Source organism: Anopheles gambiae, chromosome 3 (genome assembly GCF_943734735.2).
Source record: "Anopheles gambiae chromosome 3, idAnoGambNW_F1_1, whole genome shotgun sequence".
Lineage (NCBI taxonomy): Eukaryota > Metazoa > Arthropoda > Insecta > Diptera > Culicidae > Anopheles > Anopheles gambiae.
The window spans coordinates 82,003,547-82,023,145 of NC_064602.1; the positions used below are offsets into that span (position 1 = coordinate 82,003,547).

Sequence of the window (19,599 nt, forward strand, 5' to 3'; positions counted from 1 at the left end):
TATTTCACTGTTTCTTTTCTGTTTTTTCGTCTTGCTACCAATGCTTTTGTAAACAAAAAGCTGTATTAAATTTGCGTGTTCTTGCGTTTATTTAAAAAAAAAAGGAAAGCTTTATTCCTACTACCTCTAGGCACGCTACACACACACGCTGTTGTTTTACACACTTTGCTCGCTTGTTTTTTTTGTGGCTAAGCTACTATATTACTTTAACTTTCTTCGTTTCTTTTTTTCCTTTATACGTCTTATGGTCATTTCCTAGTGTGAACATTTAAAAACAAAATAAAAAAAAGAAACTAAAACTAAACAAACAACATATTTTCTCTTCTTTTCTTGTTTTTGTTTGAAAGCGCATCTCAGAAACAAAAAACAAACAGAAACAAAAACAAATAAACCGCACAAAAAGTAGAACAAAAAAGAATGTGAATTGCTAAAAGAAATAGAATAAAACACATGCATTCGCAAACGCGCACACACTAGTGTGTATTGTGTGTGTGTTTTTTGGTGTTTGTTTTTTCCCTTTATATTGTTACGTGTATATAATATAATCGTACAGCAGGTTGTTTGTTTTTTTTTTAATCTTTTTTGTGTTGTCCATTCTCTTTTTTTTCCATCGGGATACAATTGTCTGTCTGATTTTCATCTTTCATGTGTTTGTTTTGTTTAGCTTTTACTATTTTGTTTATACAATACACACATTTTCTGATCCTTGTTTGTTGGTTTGTTTGTTTGTTTGCTGTTTCATTGCTTCCTCTGTTACAGCGAGTCACACCACAAACACACATGCACATTGTTTTTTTTTTGTTACTTCTTCTTTGTGTTTTACAATATACACACAGCTTAGGATGGTTTTCGATTTTCTACACACAATTTTGGGCTTGCTGGTTCCTTTTTTCCCTATATTTCTTTGTATAATATTCCACCGTTTTCGTTTCATTTTTCATTTCTGGCCATTTATCTCTCCGGTCGGCTATCCAAGGGAGAGAGAGAGAGAGAGAGAAGGGGACTAGTCTTATGCCGATCATCATGTGTCGTCTAATTTAAAACTCGCGCCCATACACACACCCGCACACAGAGGTCCATATTACTGAGCTTTAAGACGAAATTGTTCGTTTCTGTGGGTCCCTGTTCTTTTTTGTTTTTCTTGGTGAGGTGTGCGGCTCTTCCTTCAAGACTGACTGACCGTCTTTACATCATTCCTACCCTGTAAAGAGTACCATGGACGTTGGTGATACAGTGAGCGAGGGGAAGAGGCGCTTGAATTTACATATATTCCAATAAGCTTGTTTTTTATATGGCCAAACATTACGTGTATGAGAAACGTGGATCTGGATCTGTCGGTGTTTCCTTCGTATCAAAACCCTCCCCCCGCCCATATGCTGGATTTGCCAAACTGCTGAAGTACACGTGTATACAAAAATATTGTTCTCCATATTGTATCCGGAGTTAGTAGGATTTGTTTCACTGCATCTTCCCTACGCCTGCGGCTAAGCTTTTTTTTACCATGTTTTGTCTCATTTTTTTCGTTTTCCTGTGCAAGCGTGAGTTAGTTTTGCTTCGTTCTATACATAGAAAACAAATGCTCTCCTCTTTTTTCAATTCCTATTTACTGGGTGGTTCTTTTCGGCAACAATGTTTTTTTTGCGCAAACTCCTTTCTTCACACTCCAAACGAAACCAAGAAACTATGCGGAAAAAGCTGTAGCGCTTTGGCAAACCAACAAAAGAGAAAGGTGCAGTATCAAATGAGTTTTATATTTCCTGGCATGCGTAAAAGAGCAAAACTCGACTGGAAATGTTTAAAAGCGTTAGCAAAGGTGCAAGGCAATGGGTTTCTGTTTTGTTTGTTTGTGTTAGCGGGATTAGTATGTACAGAAGCATCCAGCAGTAAGTACAGGGTTTTCCAGGGGTTCTCATAGTTGTGGGACACTTGACGCTTGACACTTTCTTATGAAAAGTGAACTTATTATGTTGGAAATTGGACTCTAACTGGAGATCGGACAGGCTCGTTGGAATTCCTATTAGATTTGTCCAAACAAGGTGCTATAGAGTGCTATTCCCATTACATTGACTTAATTTCATCAATGAAAAGAGTCAATAAAGTGTCCCACAGATATGAGAACTCCTGGAAAACCCTGTAATGCCCGTAACGGAATCGAAAAAGGCTCATAGTTTTTTTTTAATGTGGGGCGCATTGTGGTAGTAATAGTTGTAGCAATTTAGTTTAGAGCTTAGAGGTAGGTGTACATAATTGTATTCCCTTCTGTGTGTTTCCTTTTTGTTCGCTTAGTGTAAATGGTTCTATATTCATTTTTAGCTTCCTTTAATGCCACACATGATGTCGAAAATAGTTGCATTACTTTCTGTTTTTGTTTTATCTCTCAGCACGCACACGTTTTTCAGTCTTGCAGTCAAAAAACAAGAGGATTTCTGCCAAAGGGTGGTCCACCGATCAAGAAAGCTAGGTAGTACCTAAGTATGATAGTGAAATATGCCTTTGCTATTTGTAGTATGCAATAACCCTGTGTTAGAACACTTTCTTGGTTTGCTAAAGACGGTAAAATAGTAGCGAAACATTGTTTACCTAAAAAAATAAATGTACCACAACATGGCATCAGGACGACCAGTAACAGGGTCCTGTGCAAAAGTATCAAAGAAAAAGGCCAATGAAAAGGCAAAACATTAGTATAAAACAGGCTTTTCATGAAATGAGGAAAAAGACACATACAAAATTTGATATGTCCTTACATACGGGGTTTTCAGGAATTCTTATAGGAGTGGGACATTTGATTGAATCTTTCTTACCGGAAATGAACTGTACGTCATGGGAGTTGGACTCTATAGCACCCTTGCGGAGAAATCTACCAGGAATTTCCAATAAGTTTGTCCAAAAAGAATGCCATAGAGTCCGATTCCCAGCATATAAAGTTCTCTTCCCATAAGAAAGGGTCAAGGGAGTGTCGCACAACCAAAAGCCAGAAAGAAAAGGTACCATAAACAAACAAATAGTGTTGTTTTCATCTACTTGCCCGCATCAGTTTTGACGATCGCAAAAGCCTCTATCCGATATGACTGATTCCTCGCTGCAGAAGTTCTCTAGAGCTCTCGAATTCCACTTTTTTTTGTCAATTCCTTACTCTCTTTTCTCTTTTTACCTCTCTACATCTTTGCGGTTCTCGTTCTAACGGGTAAATGGCATTTTTTTCATTTTTGAAGCATTTCCTTCGCAATATAAAACTGTACAGCTATAGTTTGGTTTTAGACATCTTTCCCTTTTTCGGCAGCATTTCCAGCTTTCTTTCTACCCGCCACTTTCCACTTTCTGCTACTCTGGTTGTGTTGTTCTTGATTGATTTGATAGAGTTTTGTTCCATTTTTCTTCTATTTGTGTCGCTCTACTAAATATGCCTCCATGATTTTCCTTTTTCTAGATAGAAACACTATTAATTTGCTTCTTGCTTCATTTTTGCAATACAAAATTGTACACGGGGTCACCATTTTCATCACTACTCAGCTACGGTATTTTTTCTCTATCCTCTTTTTGCCCACTCGTTCTCGCTATGATTATGATCAATTCGTCTCACGGTCACGGTCTAGAATGGCTCCAAAATCTCTCCCCATTGTGTGTGTGTGTGTGTATTTTTTCGCCTTTTAATGTGTATACATATATAAATCTTCGAGCCTAAATGATGCACCACCTTTGCACAGGCTCTTGCGCTCTCTATCTCTCTCTGCGCGTGTATTTGATCGACGGTAAAAAGCTAAAGTATTGAACTATAAAATCGTACGATGCCTTCGCCTTTTGCCTAATGCTTCTTCTACATGGATGGTGTGTACATGGTGTGGTCGGCTGCACACGTTTCTATCGTGTGTATATGTGTGTGTGTTTAATACGTTTTGTGTTGTGTACACTGTGTTTTGTGGCTGCTGTCGTTTTGCGTTTGCCTTACGCGATTACAAATTTATTACATACTAATCTGCTAATTCATTCCTCCATCGTATCATACATACACAGTTTAGCGTGTACAAAACGATGATTTATATTATTACCATGGATGGGGACAATAAAATAATAAAATTAAAACAAACAAAAACGCTTCTTATTGCAACCATACGTGTGTGTGTGTTTGTGTCGTGTTGTGGAAGGAGAGAGAGAGCCGCTCTAGGAACGAAACCCTCTCCTTCCCTTTTATCGAGTAGTAGAGTTTAAAGGAAACATGCACAATCTTCCGGGGCTCCGCTTGCACAGTGCCAGATTTGAATTGATAAACAAAACAGTAGGGGAAAGGGCTTTTAAAATAGTATTACCTAGGCTTTCTATACACGCGATACACGTGCCAACTAATCAGGTGTGTGTGTTTCTGGGTTTGTTGTGGGTACTGCACTGTGAGAACGTGTTGATGTCTGTAAAATAGTTTTGCTTCTACAGGTTATTCTGTGTCCGTGTGTTTGTTTTGTTGGAGTGTCCTGGAGCACTATGTGTTTGTATAGTACCAAATTATATTATTATTAATAATATTAAAAAAGAATAACAAAGTTAATCAACTATCGACTGCTCTCCTTCCTGTCCCAGCGGCTACACGCGCGTGTGTGTGTGTATAGTGTTTAATCGTCCATCCGTCGTCGTCCTCGTGTGAAATTTCCCTATCCATCAATCGAAACGATTGCTGCATATATCGTTTAGTTTGTTTGCGTGTTTTCTCCCCTTTCCGGAGGGGGAGAAAGAAATACGGGACGCATGCATTAACCGCTGGAGGATGACACACACACACACATCGGTGCTCCCGTGGCCGATTGAAAACGTATTCCCTCCTTTCATTTTCTTCTGCTCCTATACCACTGAACCCCTGGCTCCTCTTCTAATCCTTTATCCTGCGTTCACTGTACCGGCCGGCAGCATCGTGCACGAATCATACGATGTTGATAAACATTTGTTGCCAATGTTACGTATTGTTCGCATCGGACGAATTCGACTGTAGTTGTTGCTGCTGCTGCTGTTGCTGCTGCTGCTGCTGTGACTGTTGCAGCTCCTGCTGATTCTGGTGCGACATGGACGTCGGCAGCTGGGACAGTGAGCTCGAGTTGCACAGTACGCTATATACAGAGTCGACCTTGCTCAGCTTCTCGAACAGTGGTATCAGGTCGAGCAGCTCTGAGTCGTTGATATCGTCAAACCATGACTTCACTGGCACCTAAAACATGGAGAGGAAGAAAATAATGGGAGGATTGAGATTAGTATGAATTCAAATTGATTTGAAAAACAACACGGGAAGAGGCTGTTGGTGTTATGATTCGATACTTTAAGCTTCCCAAAACTCCTCGAAAGCATTGTTACGTGTGGTGGGAGCTCGGAATCGGACCTACTCGATTCCGTGTTTGGTCCCAGAATCAGAAACGACTTGGGAATCGCAAATTACTCCGGCAATGGAATTAGAATTGACTCCATAATTGGAATTAGCTCTGAAATGAGAATCAGTTCTTGAATTGACATAAGAAGGTTCCGAAGCGACATCAGTTCATCAGAATCTCCATGAGAATGGATCATTTACAGGTAAATTTTAATTCTTTGCAGTTATCAATACGTAGCAACATTGAATCCAAACGTCCATTCTTATGGAGATGACGAAACCGACTCCGATTTCGAAGCCGATTCTGATTTCGGACCTGATTCCTATTTCGGAACCGATTCCTATTTCGGAACCGATTCCGAATCCGGAACTGATTCCGAATCCGGAACTGATTCCGAATCCGAAACTGATTCCGAGTCCGAAACTGATTCGTATTCCGGAACCAATTCTGAATCCGGGACCGATTATGATTCTAGAATTCCGTAGCCGATACCGCAGGCAATTCCGCAGCTAATTCCGATTCCGGAGACGATTTCGAAATCTGATTCCAAACCTAATACCCGGAATCGATTCCGTCGAAAACTTCATTTTTCCCATCACTAGTTGTTACAAAGTCTAAATGAGTCCACAAGGTAAGAGCATTAAACAAAAAATCACACTATAAAATCTCAATTTTGGGTTGCTTTTGCTCTTGGGATCCCAAAACAACACGGAATATACACCTGACGAAGGTAAGTGTACCTTTTCTGCACGTCATGTTTTTCTGTGCCCACGGAAAGGATTAACAAATGTTAAAACATAATCAGACGCTCCCCACGCACGAATTATTCATGTACTTTGTTTTATTACACACACCAGAGAATTAACCAATTTTAGTTTTAGAGAATGTTTTCCGCACATTACCTTAATGGAAACGTTTCCTACAGTTTAATTGGAGACATAACCACAAATTGTAAATTATTGACAAAATTCTTTAGCAGCAGTAAATTCTCCACCTCAAACATTTAACCCCCCCTCCCCCTTGTTTTGTACGGAAACAGAAACGCAATAATTCTACCACCAATATTACGCATTTACTAGGAAACGTGACTCCGCAATCTATCCCCTTTTCCAGTTTTTGGTTGTTATTATGCTGCCGAAGCAGCAAAGAAGCCAAGCAAGAATGGTGGTCGAGAAGGATGGTAAGACGGTAAGGACACATTTCCCAGACCTATAAATCTTGTGACTCATCGTGCCGTGCCACAACTATTCCCTTCTACTCGACACGATGAGAGAGAGAGAGAGGCGCATTTACGCGCTACCAAACGCTAAGAAAGGGTTCCTCCATTCGGTGTCTCGCATTTACCTACTCCCTCTTTCCCAAAAAAAAAACAGACCTTCAAGGAATCGTCGTCGAGCGATGACTAATTTTGTTTCACAGAACTCCTCCCCACTCCACTCCGTAGTGGAGGAAACCCATGCGATGGGGGATACAGGGAGTTGGAGCATTGTCCTTGAAGCATTAGCCAAACATAACTCAATAGCCCGTGACGAGGAACTCTTCACAAAACCTCACAAAAGCCTAACCCCGCATCGCTTTTCATAAAACAAACAGAGCAAGCATTACTTACAGCGTTATCCGGGTGAAATATGTAACTGGCGGGCGAGTTGTCAACAATAACAATCTTCTGTAAATCTCTCCCTAGCTTGTTCAGATCCTTCACATAGTTGCCCATGTGGAAGACGCAAGATTCCCTAAATAATCGCGCTCGGAACACGTTCCACCTGGTTGAAGGAGAGAAGTAGAGAGTTATTAGTTACTTCTTGACCGTATTAGGATTGCTTTGTGGGCAAAAAAAATGACTTACTGGTCGAGTAGATCGGCCACCGGATCGGCGTACTTGGCCAGCGAGGCCGTAAACAGGACGCACTCGTACAGCTCGCCCATCTTCTTCAGGAACTCGTCGACGTGCGGCCGCTTCAGGACGTACACCTGATGTACGGTACCGTCGATTTCCACTGGCACTATGAAATCCGCGTTTGGAATTGGCTGCAAGTAGGAACAATACAAAAAAAAAACGAAAGAACACAGTTAGAGCCATCTGCCTGACAGACTGCTGCGTTGTGGGGTTTCTGCTGCTTGTCTCTCATTCCACTGGAGAGCACGCGCGCGTTCGTTACTCAATGCTCAGTTGCGACACACGGCGTTGGATTGCAATTTTGTATTCCTGCTTCCAGTTCCGTCACACATGTCAGAGTGTCTGTCAGCGAGAGTTTGACGAAAAGTCGCTACCTGTTGCAACAGGACGGGATTAAATGCGCCGATGTTGTTACCGCGGTGTGAGCTTAACTTGACAAATTGTTCTTGCGTTACAGAGTATGTCCCCCGCTAGACTGCATAACATCGCAAGTATGTCTGTTGCTGTAAGCGCACTATTACTTCACTCTACTTATACAACACAGCGATCCCGGCTAATCTGGTCCGGCAATTGCGTACCTGCGTTGGGGGGTGGTTTCGATGTTTGTTTGATCCAACTTACCTTAAAACTGCTATGCACTAGGGTTTCATCTAAGTCTATCACCATGCACTTCTTGTACGTGTCGGAAGGTCGGACCTGGGGCAGCAGATACCGGGGCTGGCCCTGGATCGGAGGTGGCGTAATCGAACCATCGATCGGCGTCCCGCTCTGATTGCTTTTCGTTCGCCCATTCCGCCAGCAGCAAAAGAGCGTCTCCAGGAAACCACGATTGGGCGGTTTTAGCCTATCTACATTGTTGACTGGAAGTAAAGCGAAAGAAACGTAGTAAAAGAGATGATTAGTATGATGTTAGTTGCATATATTCAGCTTCGGAAGTGAAAAACCACAGTTTCCGATTTTGAAAGGGTAAATATAAGTGAATTCTCTGCTGCCGTCACAAGTCAATAGAGCGTAAGGGGAGAGTCGTAATTTGATCAGCGAAATGTGAGAGCTATAAGGTGAGAAATAAAGATCAAATCACACTGCATCTTCCAACAGCATTTCGAAGATACCATCATCAAGTCTACAAAAAGAAGTCTGGGAAATCAAGTGCCCTGGATATGAGGAAAGTTATTGATTCGTAGACGTCTTGCTGGGTTTTTCTTTCTTGCCGCCTTCTCATCCAGTACCAATTATCCACGTGTCAGATTGCAAAAAAAGCGAGAGGAGCTCAATTACCAACATCGCCGACATACGACGACATCGACCCAGGATGGCATTCGGCAGCAGCCAGCATTACCAGAAGAACCGAGAAGAAGTTCTTACTTTGAAACCATTCGCGCTTGATTAGTAAGACGACGTATGAATCCATACTCGACCGAATAGCGACGCTAATGAGCAGCTTTTATTGAGTTTCTGATTGGATATGTAAATGGCGTGGATGTGTGCTGACCTGCCTTCCAGGAATGCATCCCTATGCCAACATGGCTAGCGAGAATCAGTGGCAGCTAACCTTATTAGAAGACAACCTACCGACCGGGTCGGAGTTTCTCCTCTGTGAAGCAATAACGCGAAATCACGAAAACATTCCAAACCCAAACATTGCAAGAAGGACCAGCGCCAATTACAGTGCCATCGGAGGAGCCATTTGAAGAACAAAAACCATGGTGTGGTGACGATGGATGGACTGTCATTTTAGTTCCGAAATTGGAGAATATTTATTTATATCTTTACCTTTGGTTGCTTTGGGGTACTCGTTTTTCGCCTGGAGAGTGCTTTCCGAGAGCGCAGTAATCTTCTCGAGCACATCTAATGAACTTTCCAATTCCAACAACTCAAGGCGGACACAGACAAAACACACCCCACCATCGCACGGGAGAGCACAATGGAGCAAGGACTCCCAGAGGCGCATCATCTTCACGAAGCCAATCCTTGGACGAGGTGAAGACGACGCAAGGAGGCACAAGGAAGAGATGTGCAGGAGCACCACATCAAATCAGCCAGCAGTTTCCTTCAATTCCAGGCGCTTCATTAAATGGATGGCCTGGATTTACATGCATTATTTCAACGCTCACCCAGGCTTCCGGTCTAGTGAGGAAGGTGGGAAGGAATGTGAAGCAATGACGAAACCTTGTGGAGTAAGATTGAACGGTTCGATTTACGACCGAGGCGCAGTAGAAAGTGAAGCACAAGGGGCACAGACGGTGGCAAAAGAATGCAATCAATCTACTGACAAATTAATCTCGAGCTCTTGTAACCTTAAAACAAAACGAAGGATATAGAGAGAAGCAGAGAGAAAGATAGATGGAGAACACTGTTCCCAACTGTCTTTGCCTAGGGAAGAGGAGGTCATTGGGAAAAGAAGAAGCTTTAGAGAACATCTCAGAACAATAACATACCTCTCCGCGCGGTGCATCGTCGTGCGTTGGGGATGTATTAAAATGTGTCAAAAAACCTGTTGCAAAAAGTGGGATCCCTCTTCTTCCCCCTGTTGCTTCGCCGCAGGACAACTACCCCAGTTGCTGCACGGTATAAAGCAAGCAAGAAGTAACGTCCTACAAGCTTAAATAAATGATTGACATGGGTTCAACGATACCGGGCAACGGAGCCCTTAAGACATCATCCTTCCGTTGTTTTGTTGTCCTGCTGGTGATGGTGATTTACATTCCCCTGGAGACACTTGGACACAAAAAGCTCCTCAAACTCCCCGCGCACTACCAGAAGGTATCCTCTTAGGCTCTATCGAGGCGAAAGTGAATTTTGTAATCGTCTATCTGCACACACACACACACACACACAATCTACGCAAAAGTTATTCAGCTAGAACGGCGTGGGTAAAGACCAATTGGCAAATTGGAATTTCCAGAATCGTTTTGCTGCGCACAGTTGCGCGGCAATACGATCATTACAAAGAATTCTGCTAACCTACTTCCTAACAACGGGTCTCGGGGGCTCATGATGACAGATTGCATAACCTAACAACGGTGGCGGGTAATTTAACGGTCGCTTCCCTTCGTTCGCAGTTTGGTTTTTTGCTGTTGTTGTACTCGTTCTCATTAAATATTTGGCAAGCTTTCGTGCTTGCTCCTCCACACCACGCCAACGTACGCCAAAACGGTACCACACACACACACACACGCAAGTGCATCGCATACATCAGCGCGTTCAGTGACCTTTCCGGTTCGTTTGCGAGAGTACCTTTTGGCACTGTGCCCTAATTTGGCCCATTTCATAAAGCTGTCTGGCGTGGGGGCGCGCTTGAGGAAGCTTCGCGGACAAGAAGTAACTCGTCATCTTGGAGCTTTGCCACAAACACACACACACTCACACACGCTCCTGCTCGTTGCAAATACAAAAGAAGAGCTCAGGACAATTGAAAGTTCTGCAACAATTCTGCACAACCGATGCATGTGGTGTGCGCGTCTGTGGGGGTTTTTTGATGGAAACAAAACAAAATGACGCTACCACAAGAAAATGGCATGAACAAAAACACGCACATGAAACCAAGCAAGAAAGCAGCACCTTTTTTCAATTTCTTCTCCAGCTCTTTTCAAGAAAGAATGAAATCTCTGTCACAATAGGGGTAAAAGTAAGGTAAAGAACCTCAGATCAACAAAACCACACACACACAAATAGAAGGGAAAATTACGGCAGGAAAGCACAAAACAAAGTTTACAGCGGCGGGAAAGCTTTTTCCATTTTTATGATACCGTTACTACTACTACTACACACACACACACACACGCGAAATGACTCCGATTCTAAACTCTGCCCTCTAAGAAGTCCTCCCTGTTAGCCCTTCTTTCGTTCCTCTGTTGGGCGATTGTTTTCCCATCAAAGTTTCCCAATCCCACTCAAGCCAGCGCGTGGTAACGCTCGCGCCATTTTACAACCTTTTCCTGTGATCTTTTCCCAAGAATGGCAGCTGGTTGTGTGTTTCCCTTCTTCTGCCCGTGTGTGCGACGACATACACAACTCCCCCGGTGGTTTGGTTCTAAAGTGGGCCACACTTTTCCACCATTTTCGGTCCCGCACGTACAGCCTCCTTCTTCTCCGCTTTCGCCCGCTTTTGGAACGAGGAAAAACAATGAAACTCTCTTTTCCCATGTTTGGGGAGAGGGAAGAAAGGTCAAAGACCGAGCAAATGTACGGCACGCGACGACATAACGACATACCTTTTTCTGCCCGCGGGATCCGCTACGATCCGGGCCAATGTTGAGAGGAAGCACCATTGTAGAATGCTGCGTGTGAGAAAGCCCAAATTCGATAACGGAAGGGCATAAAGTTCTGTTCCTAATTACCACCAGAGCAGCGAGCGCGGCAGAGTTGCTGACAGTTTTACCCCACAATCGGTGGAAGTTGTTGGCAGTATGTCAAGAATTGGTGGCCACAATGTGTAGTCAGCTACCTTCATGGGATGCATTCAAACCGCGATAGAAGAATTTGGATCAGTAACAGGGACAAACTTCAAAGTATTTAACACACAAAACGTGGAAGCACCTCTCAAGGAAGTGTGAAAGAACTTCAGGCATTCTTTAAAGACAATGCCGTTGACTGATTGCTCAAGTCTTTAGCGAACCGACATCTTCCACGCCCTTCAAAGGGACCGGACATCCGCCTCAGACTTTTGTGTAGGTCACTAAGTCAGCGCCATCCCGATGATCCAGAGCGGAAACGGATGTCGACACCGGGGTAAATTAAAAGATCACAAACACACGGCATGGCCCGTTGGTGGTGCCTCTGTGCTCCTATGATGTCTCCTGATGACGTTGACTTCCAGACTCTGAAGTTAAGCAACTCATGGCACACTGTTCTATTTGAAGCTCGCGACGACGTCCGTTAGGTGGCAATAGTTGATGGTTCAACACATCCGGATAGTGATCTGGAAAGCCGAACCAAGCTGAGACAACTTCAAGCTCCGGAAGAGTTTTGTCATCAGTTTCCCCCCGTTCATCGTCAACCGGGGGGCCCGGACGATTCAGCTTTGAACAGTGCACACGTTGGTAAACAACAGCACACGAACGTGTTTTATGAGCTCTCATAGTGTCGTTTTAGCGTCCAAAAGGAAGTCTCCTAAGAGTACGCCATATCCGTCCTGAACATAAAACGCACACACACACACTAGGAACGCTCCTAGAGCAACAGCACGAAATGGCCGTACATAACAATGACCTTCGCAGGCATTCCACACCTCTTCATCGTTCAGGGTGGTAGTCGTCGTGCCCCAAAGAAATGAGGGAGTTGTGGAGTGTAGAATGAGGTGTGTACTTGATGAAATGAGCGTCGTCGTCGTCGTCGTCCTGCCCGGTTTTCGGTCTGCGGCGTTGTATCGCCCGAGGTGTGCAGGAATTTTTCATTAGTTCGAGCGCTACCAGGGTCCCTCGATTCCCCGCGGCTAGAGAAATGCCCCGCTCTCACCGCCTTCACTTAGTCCATTAATTTTGGACATTAAAATCCATGACCACACCACTCACAGCCAGCTGGACCGGCACATGGTGGTACATGCGGTACTAGAAACTGCGTCACTCACATACCATTTCTTGGGGAAGAAGAAAGGCGCACAAGTGTGTTACTCTGCAGGGGTTCACAAAGCTGGAGACCATCGCTGGAGACATTCTTGCACACTGCCATAGCCAAACGCTCCCCATACGGAGCGACACACTACTACACTCGAGCCAGCAGCGGACTTGGCACCTCTAATGGAGGTCATTAATTATCCCAGCAGACCGCCAATAGCACACCACAACTTTCTCGGTCTCGGTGCAAAAGCAACTGCGGAACTATTTCCGGAGGCTATTTTTAGCTCCCGGTCCCGGTCCGATGGGTCGTCACATCAATGTCCACCCGTACACCCGGGTAATGCTGAACTTGGGGGGCTGGGGAGAACCTAGGATTATTGATGATTCTTCATTTCGTCACCACTCACCACAGGTTGACAGACAGAGGGGGGATGGGGTCTACAGGGTCCAGAGGTGGTTAGTTTATGCGAATGATGACGAAATGCGAATGATGACACAGACCGTGCTAACCGTGATTGACGTTCCTCAATCTCCGCTTCCCCCAGTGAAATCCGTCACTAAACCCAGGAGAACCCAGGGAGGAGTCTGACGTCCTACGATGACGTACCGATTGGTGCCTCGGTGTTTATGAGGTGGCGGAGACACAGCACCATAGCATGACACGCTCATATGAGCGTTTTGCCACACATTAACGCAACCACACTTCCGGTGGGTGAAAGAGAAATGGAGCGACAGGACAGGTCCTAGCTTGTCGACCGTGCCTTTGTGCCCGCACGCGTCACGCGTGTCGAAGAGTGACGAATTATCCGTGTCCTTGAAGGTTTGTATGTGTGTGTGTGTGTGTGTGTGTTTGCCGCACGCTCGATGGCGTCATGCAACGTTTGCCGTGGACGCGCGTTTGGTGGTTTTTCAGCCCGAAATCGATATCCCCCGAACCGGCTTCTCTAGCAGAGATGAGAGGGTTTGTCTAAAAATAGAAGTGCCGATAGAAAATATGCGAAAAATTCGCCAGAGAAAAATGCACCCGAGAGAGAAAAAGAGAGGAACAAAAACCTGCCCCAGGGAGGCAAGAGGCAAGCACAGGAATCGAAATGCCAACAGCTTAATTGGACGTTATTAACTTTCTCCCACTAATTGATTTCGCCTAGCCCGGGGAGGAGAGAAGCACGATACAAAGTTAGCACCACATTATTCTAGCGCTAAACGTGTAACCAACACCTCCTCCACCTCCTGTGCTGTTCCGTGATCGTTTTTGTTTTGTCTTCGCTGTCACGCTCTCGCTCTCTCTGCTAACGTGTCTCCATTAGAGAGTGATAACGAGAAAAACCCCCATTTACCATCTTCGGGTTTGTCACCTTCTTCACCTTTAGCACCACCGGCGACATGCTAACAATGCGAGACGACCTGCCCACCCTTCTTCTTACACCACAATCCCTTTTCCTAGCAAGCCACAGCCGCCTGTGTACACATTGTTTTTGCCCCGCACACAAGAAGTGGTCACCAAGCCACTCTCAATTAATTATCATCGAATTAGTCCCATTTCCCTTTTCCTCCTATTGTGTGCGTGTACATTGGGATGGGGGTTAGCGTCTCAGCAAAACAAAAACTGTTGCATGAGGCATGGGCGCCACTATCCCCACTGTGGGCGGGTTGGGAAAATCAGTGAAGCAGCAGTGAAACGCTTACGCTTAAGTCATTCGTGAAAATGTCACCACACACACACAGACACCTCTTGATAGAAAAGTAAGCCCACAACAGCAGGCAAGCTTTTCCACTCAGGGATTGTTTATGGTAGGGCTTTTGCTTACGGTTGTGGCAAAAGGCACGACACACGCCTACGTGCCCCTGTAGGGAATTTGTTCGGGCAAGGTGTTTACGTTTTCCATCCCCCCCTTCACTAGAGCTTTCTTGAGCTGCCACGTGCTGTGCGCAATACACAGGACAACACGCCGGCGGGAGATGCCGATTTTCCCATCACCACCTCCACCTTCTCGATGGCGCATAACACTAAATGGCACGGTATGGAAAACGGGCGTAGTACTTCCCGCTCCTGCTCCCAATGCAGCGTTGTGTACTGGGATATAATAATTTATGAAAATTTTATTCATTAGCTTAACCTCCACTCCCCCCCCCCCCCCCCCCCCCCCACTCGTCAGCCGGTAGGGCAAAGATCAGGATAGTAAAAAATGCTGTGCTCGCTTCGCGTAAATGCTAATAAAATGCAAAGCAATAATACCCGAGCAAAAGCCGGCAGCAGCATCACGAGATGGAAAGCAATCCGTTCTGCCACACTTGAGTCGCAGGATTTATTCCAGGAAAAACCGCTTTCCCACCGAAACTCGATGATGTATAATAAATACCCCTCCTCCTGATGGAGCGAGAACGGTTTTCACAGAGCGAAAGCTCATTTGGCAATTGTGCACCGAACAGCCGAGCAATAGCGACCAGTAGCAGCTTACGCAAATTTAAAGTAGTGCCATTGTACCTTGCGTCACGCGGGGAAATGGGGACAAATGTTTGCTTTTTTCGTGAGCTAAGTGCAGCAGTGTATAAACTATCCAGCGGGACCTCTCTGCCAGCAGCCCACCGTGGATGAAGACGACGAGCGAGCGAGTTTATTATTTATTCTTATGCGAAGTGGTAAAACTGACGGTTTAAACCCCAAGAAAAGCTTTTGCAGTTTGCTCGGTGGCCTTGAATAAAGATTACATTTGCAAAGGAGCCTTAGGGAAGGCTGTATGGAAGGCTCTATAGTGCTCTAGGTAATGCTTTATTCTTGTAAAATAACTTTAAAAATGTACAATACTTTGGCAATGCCATTTTATAAGTTGCTCTTTGCCGAGAACGAAACTGGTAGGTACACTCACTTTCTGTCAGCAGAACGTAAAACCTCAACTTTTTTCTTTTTTTCCATCATTGATAATCTAACAGGGTTTCCTAATGTCTTTTTAAAATGTATTACTCTCGTTTAATTTTCTCATATTTATTTAATTTATTTCTGTATTCTATCGAACTCACTTTCCGCGTTTCATGAAGTAAGTAGTACTAGTAAAATAACTGGATGCGCTACTAAATCTAGGTTCAGTTGCCAAAATTTCAGCTAAGTTGACATACGGAGATTGTATACCTTCATGCACTGAATTATTAGAAACAAAGTAATCTGTGATGAACAATAGTCACAATGTTGATTTTGTACCATGAATTTAATGTTCTTGAACTCAAATTATCTGGCCAGTGGCGGCCTGGTGATCTGTTCGATAGATATACAGTATTCGAGCCCAAATAAACAATATCAAGCTATTTTTAAACATTGTCCAACTGTAAGTAAACATTTGACAATCAACTGATGCCTATCTGTACTTCATCCAATCGTAACTAAACAAGTGAAACCCCTAAGTTATTCAGTTTGCTTTGTGGAGTTTAAGACTTATGTTTGTGCCTTCTTTTACCAAAATAGGAGCCCTTTCCGTTTGAAGTTCGTAGGCTGAAATTTCAGCCTGTCAGCTGTTTGCATTGTTTAGCAGTTTTCGAGCATCTATCTAAGAGAGTATTATATACAGGTAGGCCTTTCCCAAGGTGAATGAATTCAGAAGGCTGATTTTTAGCGCTTCTGCTTCTGAATGAGGATTTTAAGAGAATTTTGAGTATTCGGCAAACCTCCAGAAAGCTCGTTGGAGCAAAAGTTTTCACTCGTTCTGTCAAAAAGTAATGTTCAAAATTGGTTATAAATAATGCTATGAGACCACCGGGACTACATACACTTTGATTCCAGATTCCACCACCTGGTCTCTTTAATGCACCTTGGGATAACTGTAAACAACACCGTGTTTTTGAGCAGGTACTCGAATCTAATTCTAGCTTTGTGGCTAGAATAATGTAGACTGAAAATTGCAGGCTAGTTTTTTGTGTGGTTTTGTATGGAGTGTTTACATGATTTCAGCCTCCAACTGTCAAACTCCATACAAAAAACTAACTAGAATCGTGAAGGCCCCCATAGTTTGAATTTATTTTCCAATGAATTATCCCGAAACATTCAAAATTAATAGTTAACTCTTAAATTAGAACAACATTCATTAAAATTTAGCTCCAAACAATAAATTTCAATAAAATGAACATCAAAGAAACTAACTCGGGTAATATAAACGTACGTTAATTTTGGGGAAAACAAATGTTTAACATTAAACACTTACGCTCGAAAACGGTCTATAATTCGGAAAAGTTAACTGAAGCTGGGGACTATCCCGTTATACAGTCGTCAACTCGTAAGACTCAATCACACATTCGTCATGGGTTGACGCCTAGAATGGACTGTCCTCCCGTAACAAGGACTAACAATCCGGGTGCGTGGTACTGAATTAGTCTCGCAACCCTGTGTATAAACCGGCGTAGTATAAACCGTTCTCCGACGTAGCATGTTACGCCAAATAGAAGAAGCACTGAATCAAGGAATGTACCGTAAAACCCTGCATATGAACTCCCTCTGTACAGTGACAAAACCAGAGTAGATAGAGTCGTTGGCGCGTTCTCTTCGTGTCCCACAAAGGACTCATACACAACACACTCTTTGTACACACTTTGTGTAAACTTTTGCTTCATAATTTGCTTTACCTTTTGCTAATCTTTCTCGCCTAACGTGCAGCAAGAAGATACATGTTTTTCCATTTGTGCGAGCAATAGAAACTGGGAGGAAAATTCTTCAACCTGCTACCCCTCTTGCGAAGCAATCTTCTCAAAACTTTCCCCTCTTCCTCCGACACCGTAAGGCAGGATCAGAAATAATGGGCTCACCGTGGTACACCCGATTATACTCAGCGTAGTAAGTATATTAACACCTACCCTAACTGGGTGGAGGAACATGAAGTAATAGCTCTAGTTTCTCCTGCATCAAGAAGCATAACTCAAGGGTAGAAAACAGGAAACAGATGCGTCACTACTCCGGGCACATTGTTTGCTTGAGAACAATGCTTCCGCTTCAAATGGGCTTTGTTGTTGTTGACTTTGTTGTTGTTGCAAAAGTTCGTACAATGTTCGCCGTCGGCCATCCCGGACTGTGTGAGAACAGGGATATCATCATCATCATCATCATCATCATCAGGAAGAAGATGAAATATTAAACCAGCGGTACTACAGGGATGTGTGGATGAAAGTAACGCTTCAGGTACAGTACTGTGTTGGTTTTCTTCAGCTAAATTTGCTACTAAAATCAAGACTAGCGGAGGGAAAGAATGTAGTTCGGGTTCCGCCCAGGATGTTCAGTCAGACAAACTATCTAACCAGCAATCGACGGTTTGAGGAACAACTGCCATATTCAAGTATTTCCCCAGAAGCTTACTCTCTTTTTGTTCTGTCATCTTCATCCGACAGAGGTCTCGATGAACTGTTAAACTCGCCAAGAGCTATTCCTTATCCCTGCGATTATCTTCTTACCGAGGCCGGCCTATCACCTTCACGGACAACTACACTGTGTCCTCTGAACGCATTAAACCGACCGAGACGTCCAAAACATCCATTTCTGGGTGATAAAACTGGTCAAACTGTCCAACGAAACCCACACACACATGCACACACACGCACAAATAAACGTTTGTTTGGGAAAAGTGATCACACACGCTAAGGAAGGGATGCCCAATCAGCAACAAAGTCAAATATATCCAACCGTACGTGACCTGTGTGTAGCCGAAAGGCAGCAGCAGCAGCAGCAGTCACCAAAAGGATAATCACACGACCGAGCAGCCGAGGCACGCAATTTCACACCCACTCCCACATACTGCCCATCCCTGCCTAGAACCGATGCTTCTCTGTAAGGGCAGTGTTGGGAAGCGCGCGTGCACACAATGACGAATGATTTTGCTGATCAATTAAGGTTTTCCCATGCATCAGCAATTCTCGGAAGCGGCGCGGGGCGATATTTTTATGCCTGCCAAATGCTAACCCGTAAACGGCAGACACAACCAAGGGCAAAAGATTAAGGGAAATTTGTATTTACCGCTCAGATAAAAGCACTCGGTAAACAGTCTGCTCCACCAAAGGCTGTAACTGTGGGTGTGTGTGTGAAAGACTTCAAGGGCAATGATTTTCTTAAATTATGCAAATGATGAGTGCGTCACCGTACAAAAACCGCACCGTGGAGCGTAATCCATCTTGACAAATCGAGCAATTTAACAAACAGCAAACGATTGTGTCTGCTGCTATCAGAGGCTACCCCGCACAAGAGACGACACTTCAAACGACACACACAGTTGCCGCGCACGGTTGGAAATCGAACCGAACCGCAACTCGACCGTGTAATCAGCGAGTGTCTACTTCAAACTTCAATATTAATATCCTTCTTCGCCGACTCCAAAACCCCGAACCAACCATCCTTCCATCATTCGCCCGAACTTCTTCCCCCAAAGCCAGACGAATAATCCTCTGTTTGTGGGGCATACATTTTGCACACAATCGCCAGGCGGCAAAACCCATGAAGTCCTCAACCTTCACCAACGTACGCGCGGTGTGGTGGCCGCGCGCGCTGGAGAAGATGTTAAGCTGTTGTCAGCTAAATTATGTTTGCCATATCTGTCTGTTTCGGTTCTACTTCGGTGCGGCTGAAAAGTTTCATAAAATTGTGATCAATATCGAATCACTTTCAACACCTCCAGCCGCGGCAAAACCCCCTCTGGAGCTCTTTCTGCGCTTCTCTATCGCGTCTCCAACTCGTCCCAAGTTAGGCAAACTTCTCGAGGACACAGAAGCTATTAGGGCGAGAGCGGATGATGCAGAGAAGCAGGGTTCTTGGTGATTTGTTTAGGGGTCGCTC

General features: G+C 44.2%; 1 protein-coding gene across 2 annotated transcripts in view; it reads right to left on the minus strand.

Annotated features, from left to right (window-relative positions):
- Window positions 1–94: 94 nt before the first annotated feature.
- The window catches only part of LOC1278272 (phosphatase Herzog), a 52,371-nt gene continuing 32,866 nt past the window's right edge, over window positions 95–19,599 (minus strand). For both annotated transcript variants that reach the window (XM_061653581.1, XM_317884.4), the window contains 4 exons: window positions 7,864–8,102; window positions 7,192–7,373; window positions 6,955–7,108; window positions 95–5,188 (listed from right to left, as the gene is read on the minus strand). In XM_061653581.1, coding sequence (XP_061509565.1) covers window positions 4,940–5,188; window positions 6,955–7,108; window positions 7,192–7,373; window positions 7,864–8,102 — 824 coding nt within the window. In that variant the 3' untranslated portion in view covers window positions 95–4,939. The remainder of the gene's footprint in view (window positions 5,189–6,954; window positions 7,109–7,191; window positions 7,374–7,863; window positions 8,103–19,599) is intronic.